Source organism: Mya arenaria, chromosome 13 (assembly GCF_026914265.1).
Source record: "Mya arenaria isolate MELC-2E11 chromosome 13, ASM2691426v1".
NCBI lineage: Eukaryota > Metazoa > Mollusca > Bivalvia > Myida > Myidae > Mya > Mya arenaria.
Window position 1 is genome coordinate 26,093,970 of NC_069134.1, and position 12,794 is coordinate 26,106,763.

General features: G+C 36.7%; 1 protein-coding gene across 10 annotated transcripts in view; it reads left to right on the top strand.

Moving 5' to 3' along the window:
* The window catches only part of LOC128213971 (myelin transcription factor 1-like), a 28,466-nt gene extending 16,307 nt beyond the window's left edge, over window positions 1-12,159 (top strand). For 7 of the 10 annotated variants that reach the window (XM_052920110.1, XM_052920113.1, XM_052920117.1 and 4 more), the window contains one exon: window positions 559-4,359. In XM_052920110.1, the coding sequence (XP_052776070.1) occupies window positions 559-2,783 (2,225 nt within the window). In that variant the 3' untranslated portion in view covers window positions 2,784-4,359. Of the gene's footprint in view, window positions 1-558; window positions 4,360-4,611; window positions 4,840-6,425; window positions 6,633-7,023; window positions 7,132-7,530; window positions 7,692-8,141; window positions 8,267-8,757 lie in introns of those variants that run through there. The other 3 variants (XM_052920118.1, XM_052920119.1, XR_008257840.1) reach the window with 3 other exon arrangements.
* The last annotated feature ends 635 nt before the right edge of the window (window positions 12,160-12,794 follow it).

The following is a 12,794-nucleotide window of genomic DNA, read 5'->3' on the forward strand; positions in this document are numbered from 1 at the left end:
TTAAGTGTTTTATTTTGTTGTTTACATTTTGCAGATTTTTTACATTTTATTGCCGAAATAAAGTTAATATTGCAACTTATCTTATTGATGAGTAGCTGCGTAATATCTCAGAGTACAAATTGTAGACTATCTTCAAGGGAATAAAAAGTGTATTCTTTCCAATAATGCTAACAAATCCTTTCTATAGAAGTACCGGTAACAGAAAGTTAAGCTGTAGGTGAATTGTTTTGTTTTCTTAATACCAGTTAAGTTAAAATTGATTGTTAAGATGGCTCATGTAAATCGCTATTAAACAGGGTAAAAACTAGTAAAGGTGGCCTTTTTGAGTAGCCATGAAAAACCTGCGTTGGGACCAAACCAACAATGACTTTGACGAGACGCAAATGCCTAGAAAATACCACTAATACTCTGAAATTACTGTGACTTGTACAATTTATCAAACTATAATTAAGATAGAGCTTGGCTCCTATAATTGTGTGGTTTACTTAAGTCTGAAAATTTAGGTGAGTGCATGGAATATCTGACTGCTTGTGTAATTGAAATACTACATTTTTGCAGGTTCAGGAAAGGCCATGCAGCCAATGATTCTTGCCAAGAACTTCATTTCATCTTCTGCCCTCTCACAGAGGGGTGATCTGGTCCGCGAGTTACAAAGACTGGACAGACTGAAGACGGGGCAGTCTCCATTGCCTGAGCCCACTGCTCCTGTCATTTCAATAGAAGAAGAAAAACCTCCTGAGCCACCAAGGCCTTCAAGGCCTGTTCAACGGGATCGCCCAAACATACTTGGCAAGAGGCGCCCACATCGCCCGAAATCAAGGTCATCATCTACAGATTCTAATTCATCCTTGTCATCTGTAGCTTCAAACCAGTCATCAGCAAGCTCTGTTGCTTCAATCTCATTTGCTGAAAAAGAAAAGGCAGCAAAATTGGCTCAATCCACAAAAAAGACATATGAAGCTACTAAAGTCATTGCCTCTCTTATGCAGCAAAGACCTGATATCAATGATGTGGACTTGTTAGATAAGATTACAAAGAGAACCGAACGAGAAAAGGTTTCTTCTGATTTTTTGATAAAAAGCAGTCAACGAGATAATGGAGGAATGCCTATTCCTGCTGATGCACTTATTACTATTCCAAATCCTTCGTTCCAAAGACCAGAAAGAGAAAGTGTACTGAATGATTTGAATACATCTACAATGAACATTATGCACAAACCAACTATTTCCAAAGGGAACCTACTTGAGATGACAACAACTGCTAATTCAGATGCAAGTGTTAAAAATTCACAGATCCCCTCAACACTTAAAGTTCCAGTTAGTTCTGATTCAGACTCCAGCACTGTAGAGCTACCCTTGCTTTTGCCTGTTTCAACAGATAAAGCTTTTGCAGCGGAGCCGGGGGATGTTGTGATGCCACAAGGTGACGGGTACGTTGTTTACAGGCATGTAGGTTCTCTGCCCGATGATTGTAAATATAGTATCAATTCTTCCACAGGTGTTGTCAATGCTGTACTGGATTCTCCCTCAATCAGTAAAGCACCCCCAGTTTTAACGACCTATTCCAAAACTGATGATGGTCCTATACAACCCCCTTTGCAGGTCATATACTGTAAGAATCAGGGAGATAAGTCTGCCTCGCAATCAGTTCCATGTGATAATACTGCTCCTATCCCTGCAGGAGGTGTGTTTAAGACACCCCAATTCCCGCCACCAAAGTCTTTCGCTCATAAAGGCCAAAATTCTATGCAGAATGTGTCAGATCCTACTGCTCTGAAAAATAAATTTTTGGTATTGAAACAATGTGGCAAAACAACATTGAAACAGGTACCTGTTAATTTGAATCAATGTGGTCTTCAACAATCAACATTGAATCAGTTACCTGTTAATGTCTTAGATGAGGCAAACTCAGCTGCAATCAGTTTAGAGAGCTCTAAAATTTCTGATCTTGGGGGGAAGTCTAGGTCAGTAGTGGCTGGTAGTAGTTCATGCAGTGTGGGTGTATCTGTTGCTATGAAAGATTCAGGTGTTTCAATGTCCAAGTTACCAATTTATATCCGGCCTAAAACAGATATTGATAAGACATTGTGTGGTTCTGATGGGAAAGTTCAAGGAGAAGCAGGTTTTGAAAATGCCAAAGAGGCTACTCCAGAAGATGTTGAAAAGGTTGCTTCCATTATCAACAAGGCTTTCAGTAAGGTCTTAAGTAGTAGCACCAATTATTCTAAAAGAGTTGTTAACATTTACAAATCTCTTCCTGGTGGTGATAGTATTGTTATCCCATTCGTAGAGCCTAGTGTTCCATCAAGCTTGATTCAAAACACAAGGAGTCTTGCTGGTACAGGATTGCCCAGTTCTAGTTCATGTTCAGGTTCAGCTTTCACGACTGTCTCGGCTTCAGCATCTGCAGCTGGTGGTATTGCTAGTGCTATTAAAGTGGATCTTGATACAAATGATGAAAAAGTGGCTCTTAACATGGATGTTGATATCAAACCAGTCATCTCCGAACCATCTATTTCTTATCATAACTCCCATGGTGTTCAGTTACAGATAGTTGGAAGTGATGATAGTGGGGTAGATATAAAAGACTTTGACATAAAAGACATTGGTATTGTTGATTCAAAGGTTAATGATGAAGATAAAAGTGGTGATATTACCGTGTTTGTCGAAGATCAGATTGAGGAGAAGAAAATTATTGATGGTTTGGAAGTGAGAACAAAGGGCATACGTCTGAAAGAATTGACAATTAACTTGTATCAAAATGAACATGGATTTTTTAGCTAAACATCATACCGTTGAATGATATATAGTGAAGATGGCAGTCTTGTTTTTCGGTATTGACAGTTTGTCTATTATTACTCGATTTATTTTTTTAATCCATGTAATTTTGGCAGTACATGAGGTTTTTCTTGAGCTTTGATTGAGCATTTTAGTTCATTTTTCTGGACTTTTGAAGAAAAAAACTTCTTTTTTTCTAATTCAATTATTTTGTTAGATATCAGGATATGAATCAAATGAAATTAATTTTAGTCATAATCATAGAAATTGATTTTATCTAAAAACATTTTGAAGAAAAAAATAGATATTAAATAAAAATAACAATATAACAAAAACACAATTTTGACACATTGACTACATATAAAGCTTAATCATTTCTTCAATTAACTTCCAAATGTGATTTTTGATTATCATAAGGTTTATTTCAAATACATTAGGCAATATGCCCATGCCTTCACCAGTAGTTAATCTTACATGTAAATGATTGTTGATAAGAAAGATTGAATAGTTTGGCATCAATGTGGTCCTATATTTTTGCAGTCGCAGTGTTAAATACTGTTAGCATTTTATGAGATTTTTTTTAAGTATGTTTGTTCATTGTGTACTTTTTCAGAGAAAGTACAGCATTGTCAGTGGTTGTTTTTTTTTTAGAAAATAAGTGTTTGATCATAGGTATTGTTGTAGAAATATTCTTATCAATTTATTGATAGCAAATGAATTTGTTTGAACAATGACGTTTGTGGGGGGAAAAAACAAATTAAACTTCCGCTAAATCTGAACTATAAATTAGATTGTTAAAGCTTATCAGATCTATTTGCTTATTCTTTTTTTGTTGTTTTCTTTATTTTTGAAATAAATAGTTGTAAATAACCCTGTTAAATTTATGTGTAATCATGAATCTGTGGATGAATCAACTTTTGATTGAGTTAGAATTAGATGTTATTTGTAACACACATATTAATTGTTAAGATCTTTTTATCTCACACTTTTTTATGATTAGCATGTAATTCTTATAATTATTGTTATGTAAGCATTTACCGTAAAACTGAGTTTTAACTTGCTTTGATACATATAATTTGTATTTACATGATCTTCAAATAAAATTATTAATTTAGAATATTTGGTGTGCAGAATGGTGGTGGGGGTAGAGTAACATCATTACATTATTTGGCAAAGATGGTCACCATTTTTGAAAGTTTTTGGCATCTATCTTAAAGGTTAAGGTCATTGTTACAGGTCAAATACTGTAGATTTGAACATTCTATATATAATATGTTCAGACGGTAACTGTCTTTGTAGTATTTTGGGGATATTTTTCACCTTCTTAATATTTACCATCGACTCTGTTCAGGATTGACACCGTAACCAGGCAACACTGGTGTCCAATGTACATTTACATCTATGTTTTCATCACCTTTTGATTTCTTTGTACACATTGCCTTTTTTCGTTTCTTTTTAAGGCTTTGGAAAACTTTACATACCATAAATCGCAAATGATATTGTGTTGGCTAAAATAATTTGTTTTGTACAGTGCACAGTCATGTTTGTTAAAGAATGTGCTTAATAAAGTTGTTGAGAAGAAGTGTGTCCAGTCTTTTGCTGCAATACATCCAAAAAACTGAGCATGTTAAGCCTTCAACAATATTAACAGTACAGCATGACGACTCATTTAACTAAGTCAATTTTATTTTATCAGAACGTACATAGCAGCTGGTTTCTGCAACCCAAAGATTCAGTATATAATGACAATTTTATTAGCTTGATTTTGAATGACTGATCTATTTTCTAGCCTTTTAAAGCATGTGATATTTTTATTCTTTTACCCAAACTTAAGCAGGGAAGCAACATGTAGCCCAGAGTTCATGCAAGAGAGCCCAGATTCCTGTTGCAAGTCTGTTTGCCTGTCAAGCATGCTTTGTGGGCCCAGAGATTTGCTAACATGCCCCACCCCAGGGTGCGATGGCTCGGGGCATGTGTCAGGCAATTATACTTCCCACCGAAGTCTTTCTGGCTGCCCATTGGTCGATAGAGCCACAGTACAGGCCAATCAGGTCGAGCAGAAGTAAGCCTAAATATAGTAACACCAGGATGAGGCTTGATGTTGTAGCACCGTCTTCTTTCTTCAGTTGTATTATGTTGTTTTCAGTTGTTTTTTTAGCTTTTTGCCCATTTATTGTGTTTGCATGAAGTTTGGTTGCAAAACGGTGCATTTCAGCATGAAAGGTGAAAAAGATTGGTTGCTAAAAAGGTAACGTTTAATCCAAAAGGTTTGCAAATTAAGCGAGTTAATGCCGCTTTGGAGGCACATGCAAAGACTAGCACATGAAAAAGAAATGACTATTATAGACATATCCATTAAAAGACTTATGAACGTGGACAGTTTTTAGAATATAATTGACTACATGTATTTGGACTTGAAAGCCCTTGGAAGCCCTTGAGATGTACAGTTCCCAAAGTTACTTGAGATGCTGGAGCTCTTAGTCAAATCAATATTTTGAATCTAGAGTGGTAAGTAGCTTTTCTCATTTATTACATGTTTTTTATTCTTTGTAAAGCTGTTGTGGTGACAATATTGTTTTCTTTAAGAATTTTACTTTGTTAAATAAGTTTCGAAATACAGTGTTTTGCTTGAAGAAAAGTCTAAAAAACTGTAGTGTTAATTTATTTAATTGTAAAACAAGATGACAAAGCAACATCAGAGCTAGTTCAAAAAAAAAAGTATCAGCTATAAAGTTAAACTAGTAATATATGCAATCCCTCTTTAGAGCAGAAACTAAAGTTTGATGTATTTAAGTATTGCATTGGGTGTATTGGTATGTAAAAACAAATTAGCCAAATTGAGAGTTGGACTAGAAGTTCAGGTGTCTGCCAGCCACACAAGGGGTCATGGTTAAGCCCTACAAGGGGTCACCGATTAAGCACCACAAGGGGTCATGGTTTCAAGTACCACACGGGGTCATGGTTTCAAAACCCAAAAGGGGACTTGGGTCCAAACCCCACAACGGGTCGTGGTTCAAGCCCCACAACGGGTCATAGATTAAGCACAAGGGGTCATGGTTCAAGCCCCACAAGGGGTCGTGGATGCAAGCCCCACAAGGGGTCATGGTTTCAAGTCCCACAATGCTCATGGGATCAGGCCCACAATGCTCATAGGATCAAGCCCCACAAAGGGTAATTGGTTCAAGCGCGAAAAAAGGGTCATGGTTTCAAGCCTCACAAGGAGTCATGGGTTCAAATCAAACAAGGGATCATGGGTCAATCCCAACAAGGGGTCATGTGTTTAAGCCCGACAGGGGGTCATAGATCCAAGCCCAACAAGGGTCATAGGTCCAAGCCCAACAAGGGGTCATGGGTTCAAGCCCAACAAGGGTCATGGGTTCAAGCCCCACAAGGGGCCATTGGTTCAAGTTCAGGGGTCATTTGTTCAAGCCCAACAAGGGTCATGGGTTTTAAGGCCCACAAGGGTCATGGGTTCAAGCCCCACAAGGGGTACATTTTCATGGTTTTGCAAAAAGGACTAAGAGACCTGTTTGAGCATGGTGCAAATCATAGTTGTATTCACAATAAAGCTAAAATAAATTACTTCATGTATCAACAATTTCTAAATTCATATGAGAACATTGTTTTTAATAACATCCTGTCCGTCAGGTGCCCAACCCCAGGATGTGATGGCTCTGGTCACGTGACCGGAAACTACACCTCCCATCGGAGTCTCTCCGGATGTCCGCGGGCCGCTAAGCTGAAGAAGATCCTTGGTAAAGAGATTGAGAAGAGAGATGATGAGCCACTGAAATGTCCCATACCCGGCTGTGACGGGTCTGGTCATATCACAGGCAAATACCTCTCCCATAGAAGGTAGGTGGTTAATCTTATTTTACATCTTTTAACAAATTCCATACTAGAGTTTCCTCTGCACAATATTATTTTGTAAGAGTGCATGGTTCAAAGTTTTGCTACAAATAAGCACCAGTTGTCAACATAGTCAAACTGAATTAAAATGGAAAGGAATTTTTATCAGCTCTTCTGACACTCAACTTATTTAACATTGATATTTATCATTCACTGATTTAAGGAATAATTTTCTAATGTTTGAAAAGTGAATGTGCAGTTGCACCATAAAGAAATCTTTTTCAAACAAATTAAACATAAAATATATTGTTTAGGTCTATAATTATTTAAGAAAAACTGACCAGTGTAAACCTTAAAAAGAACTGTTTTCATTACTTTTCTGCTCGTTATGTTGCAGTGCCTCAGGATGTCCACTGGCCAGCAAGTACAAGATGCAGCGCCACCTGTTTACAGGTATCGAGGATAGCATTGACATCGCCGCTGCTCTCAAAATGGAACCTTGTGTGTGAGTCATTGTGGCTCGGAAATCCTTATGATTTCTTTGTAAAGTTCTTACTCAAATAAAAAGTTCTTGGCAGGTGTTGTACTGCTAGGTTTTACATATTGCCTTTATTCAAATGATTGAGATGCTCTCCCCAATAAAATGAAAAGTTGTTTGACAAACTTTGTAATGCAGAAAGGAAGTTTAATAATAGACTGGGAAATTGAAACTTTGGTCGATCGAAACATCGGTTCCTTTGAGGCTCAGACCCTGGCATCCTTGAGCGATAGCAGATTAACTGTAATAGATGTGTAAAATTTCTCTACCAAATCAAGGGTGGTGGAATGTATGCAGGCCACACAAGCAGTTTTGATGGCTTAAAGTGTTGGTAGCATTTAAGATGATTTTTTCCTTATTCCCCAGATGCCCTACTCCTGGTTGTGATGGATCTGGCCATGTGAACGGGAACTTTGTATCGCACAGGAGCCTGTCGGGATGTCCACGGGCCACACAGGCAATGAAGAAGGCCAAACTGTCGCCCATCGAGCTGGCTGCTTTGCAACAGAAAGTCGAGAATGGGGAAGGTAGAGTTGAGGTTTTGGGGGCCAATAAATTAAGGATTATTGTTTAACCTGAAAGTATTTACCATACAATGGAATGCCTTTAAAAGATTTTATTAAATTGAGATTTCTGATATACACTTGTAAACAGATATTGACCTGTATCACGGTAGACTCTTTCACAACTCCCTGATTGTAGACCTAAATGGTGATATTTACCTGTATTGTACACTATGATTACTCCTTGGTTGTAGACCTAAATGGTGATATTTACCTGTATTGTACACTATGATTACTCCTTGATTGTAGACCTAAATGGTGATATTTACCTGTATTGTACACTATGATTACTCCTTGATTGTAGACCTAAATGGTGATATTTACCTGTATTGTACACTATGATTACTCCCTGATTGTAGACCTAAATGGTGATATTTACCTGTATTGTACACTATGATTACTCCTTGATTGTAGACCTGAATGCCGACAAGCTGTTGGAGCAGCTAGACTCAGAAATTGCTGACCTTCGAAGCACTAACATGACTGAGGAGTCTAAAGTTATCAAGCTCAAGGCCGAGGTCGCTTGCATGGAAAGCAGGGTAATGGGGGGTTGTATTGAGGATGGGTGCAGCAGAGAGGGGTTGAGATAAGATATCATTCGACATTGCAAATGTAGCACTATGACAATGAAGCAGAAGTTGTTTTATACAGATATTTATTAGCTTGATTGCGACAAAAGCAGGTAGCTTATATAATAACTCTCAGGTCTATTTTCTGGGGGGAAATCAGTACTGGTGTCTATTTTAAGAGGCCATGAGAAAGTACCCCCGGAAGGGATCAAATCCATGGCTTTTTTGGTTAGGGGCAGGCACATTAACCACTTAAAAACTCTCATTCTAACACTGCACAACTTTGAGGCAGAGGACACAGATATGACATTAGCAAACCAGTATCTGTCTAGTTTTATGACAAAAAACTGTAGCTATGTACATACTCTTAGTTAGCAATGATAACAAAGATCTATAACCAGGTACTGTTATATATGGTTGAATTTACAGAACAATTACAAAGTTTTACTTTTGTTTGACAGGTGCAGCAGAATGAACGGGAGTTATCAATGTTGGGAGCCCAGAACAGGCAACTTGACGAGTACCTTCGAAATGTCCGCCATAAGATCATGTCCAGTCTCAACCTCGTAAACGTGCCTGCTGTTGAAGAGTTGATTCAGGAGGAGAATTTTGACAGTTGCCTCAGTCTAATACATACGTTGTATTCCACTAGGGTGTCTGACGGCGATCACTTTATCAAAAATACAATCAAAGTGGCAGTTTCTGATATTCAGGTTGCTTGATACTGCAAGACTTTACCAAGATTTTACTGGTGTTGTGGGAATAACAAACTGTTGATTCCGAGGTTAGCACAAGCTATTTCTTACAAGTCAACAGAGGCTTGAATGCGCGAAACCTATTTAAAATTTTGTTAAAACTGTTCGAAATTGCTCACAATGCCTAGCTTTTAGACTAATATTTATCACATTTTTAATACTTTTTTGGAGAAATTGCTGAGATTCATAGGTTTGTCCATTTTTCACAGAAAAAAAAATGAAGCTATTGATATAGCCTTGGTAATGTCAGCGTCCTCCGGGTGCAAAAACTATAACCTTTGCCATTACTTTCAAGGTATTCAAATGACACTATGTACATATGTTGCCAGGTACAATATGCACATGTTTAGCAAGGTCTATAACTCTGGTCTCAATTATTGTCAAGTAATGCCCCTTGTTTGACTTACAAAAAAAACATACATTTGCGTTTCCTCCGTGACATTCTCACGGTAATAATGAAAACTATGGTATTGCTTGTACTATGCTTGGCATAAAGATGACAATTACTCTTGATAATCAGGTTGTTCTTGCAACCAGTTGAATAAAACTTGATATTTCTTTGGTTTGGTCAAAGGAAGCCAAACAGAGTTTGGTAGGTCAATATATGTCCAGTAATTGCCATTGACCAATCATATAATTTAGAAATGTAAAATGGCCAAAAATAAACTGGATGACTTATCCAAGTTTATACAATCAGTTGCTGGACATTTTGCTTTGAAATTTTGTATAGCATCCTGGGTTTGGACATGTAACTTGTAAATATTTTGAAGGCTCACTGCAAGATAGGCAACTCTTTCCTGAATTATGTCTGTCTTGCTAAAATAGATTTTCAATTTTTACTCTGTTTTGTATTACATTTTTATTTTAACATATGAAAAATTATCCAAATGCTGCGCAAGTGTTTTTAGCCATTAATCACTATCAGTGAGTCTGTTGATTGCTTTAACTGGGTGAGTTTTCTTTGCATTTGATATTTGTGTTCCATAACAAGATTTCCCAGTATCAGTTTGAGAAGATTTGGATTTGAAAAGATTTGGATTTGAAAAAACATGAGCAAAATTGAAACCCTCACAAAGTTAAAGTAATCAACAGTTGTTCAAAATTGGAAAAAAAGAACAGGGAATCTGACACCAAGTATACCTCTTATATATGTTATAATGTAACATGTGCTAATATGTGGATAGATATACCTCTTATTTCATGCTGGTGCTTTACTGTGTATTATGTGATGTTTTCAAATTTTCAATATTTCACAATCATTTTAAGCTTTTGTTTGGTCTTGAAGAAAATCTTGATGATGTGTTGTAAACTATGCTCATTACTTCTGTACAAAAGCATGTTTCTAGGCTATAAATTTTGAAACCTTTAATGATAATCACATAAAGCTTGTTTAAAATTACATTGTATTTTAAGCAAGTCTGGTCACTCTGGTTACAAATTTGTTAAGTTGTGGCCCTTAAATTACATTTTATTTTAAGCAAGTCTGGTCACTCTGGTTACAAATTTGTTAAATTGTGGCCCTTAAATTACATTGTATTTTAAGCAAGTCTGGTCACTCTGGTTACAAATTTGTTAAGTTGTGGCCCTTATATGCCTTTATATCAGGAGAGGAAAACAAATAATGGTATCAGATTCCAGTGCCCTTGTATGTTAATCCAACAGCTATATTTCCATTTCCGACATAATATTGCCTTTAAAATTGCATAAGAAAATTATTTCACAATTATTTAAAGGGGCACAATATAAAAAGTTTTGAATATTGTTTTATCTGAACACAAATCATGATGGTGTTTTTTTATCATTAAAGTGAAATGAGTTACACATGATTTGGCATTAAAATTAAAAAAAAATTGGGCATCAAACCTATATTGTGCCTCTTTAATATAGTAGATTTGCTGCGCAGTCACCATTGAATTTTACCTTTTGATTTAGGGACCATTGGCATCTTATTGCTCAATCAATATTTTATTATTGTTAACATGATCATGTCATACTTCTGTTTTGTTGTGCAATATTCTATGTTGTGCTTCTTTACATCTTAAAAAATCCTGTTAAGTGATTGAAATTGAAATCTAATTTCAATGTTGTGCAATATTAAGCATTTGTAATACTATTTATTTACTATTTATTGATTTACTTATTTATATTTACACTTTACATACCTGATATATGTTTACATTTAGTGCATGGATGTTGGATACTTTGGTGACCTTTTCACATTATCAATTACTTCAACAGAAAGTTCTGATGAGCCATTGTTGACTGTTTATGTATGAAGTTGGAATTTGATATTTATATTGTTTTGAATTTTTTATGCCCCCTTTTGAAAAAAGTGGGGTATATTGTTTTGCACATGTCGGTCGGTCGGTCGGTCGGTCGGTCGGTCGGTCGGTCTGTCTGTCTGTCGGTCGGTCGGAATACCAAATGGTTTCCGATCAATAACTTGAGAACGCTTTGACCGAGGGACCTCATACTTGGTATGTGTATTGGTCATCACCAGCAGATGAACCCTATTGATTTTGAGGTCAGTGGGTCAAAGGTCAAGGTCAGTGTGACCTTTACATGAAAAACGGTTTCCGATCAATAACTTGAGAACGCTTTGACCCAGGAACCTCATACTTGGTAGGTGTATTGGTCATGACCAGCAGATGAACCCTATTGATTTTGAGGTCAGTGGGTCAAAGGTCAAGGTCAGTGTGACCTTAACATGAAAAACGGTTTCCGATCACTAACTTGAGAACGCTTTGACCCAGGGACCTCATACTAGGTAGGCTTATTGGTCATGACCAGCAGATGAACCCTATTGATTTTGAGGTCAGTGGGTCAAAGGTCAAGGTCAGTGTGACTGTAAGCTGAAAAAAGGTTTTCTGATTGTCCATATTTTATTTAAGTGTCCAAATCCTACTAACAATTTGGCTCCCAAGGGGGCATAAATGTTTCACTAACATCTCTTGTTAACATTCATTTGTTGTTGTGTTGAAATTGTTTATGTATACTTGTAGTGGGGCCATGTCTCAACCAGTGCAATTTCCTTTGTCTCGTTTGTGCAATATCTTTTTATGTGTAATTATTATTACTATGTGAAGAGAAATAAAGGAGAAAAATGCATTTTACGTCTGGTCCTAGTTTCATAACAAACTAAGCTTTTTTTTCAACTGATTGGAATGCTTATATTACTGTCTAATCAGTAATCAGTACAATATTTTCTTTTTTTGTTTTTTGGTGAAAGCAGCCGTCATTCACAGAGGGATTTTAAGGTAACTTGGCACATGACTGTGTTTGGTGATTTAAGGCAGTGTTGCGTCAACCTTCCTCCAGTCCTTACCTCAAAGGTCAAGATTACAATTTGGTTAATGCATATATCCTCATATTGAAAAGGTGTTCATTTCATGGCTATAATTTTGTTATGCTTTGGTAATGCCCCTGAAGGTGTGCGTATTAAAACTAGAGATTGCTTTTTAGCTCGACTATTCGAAAAATAGGTGGACTATACTACTTGCCCCAGCGTCGGCGTCTGGTTAAAGTTTTAGGGCAAGTTGGGATTTTCACTTTTAAGTCCAATACCCTACATTCAATTGACTTAATACTTCACACAGTTGTTCAGGGCCATCACATGATGAGGTGAGATGACTCCATATTATTCTTTACAGATTATGGCCCCTGATTGACTATGGAACTTAGGTTAAAGTTTTAGGGCAAGTTGGAATATTTATTAATAACTTCTATATCCTTTGTTCAATTGA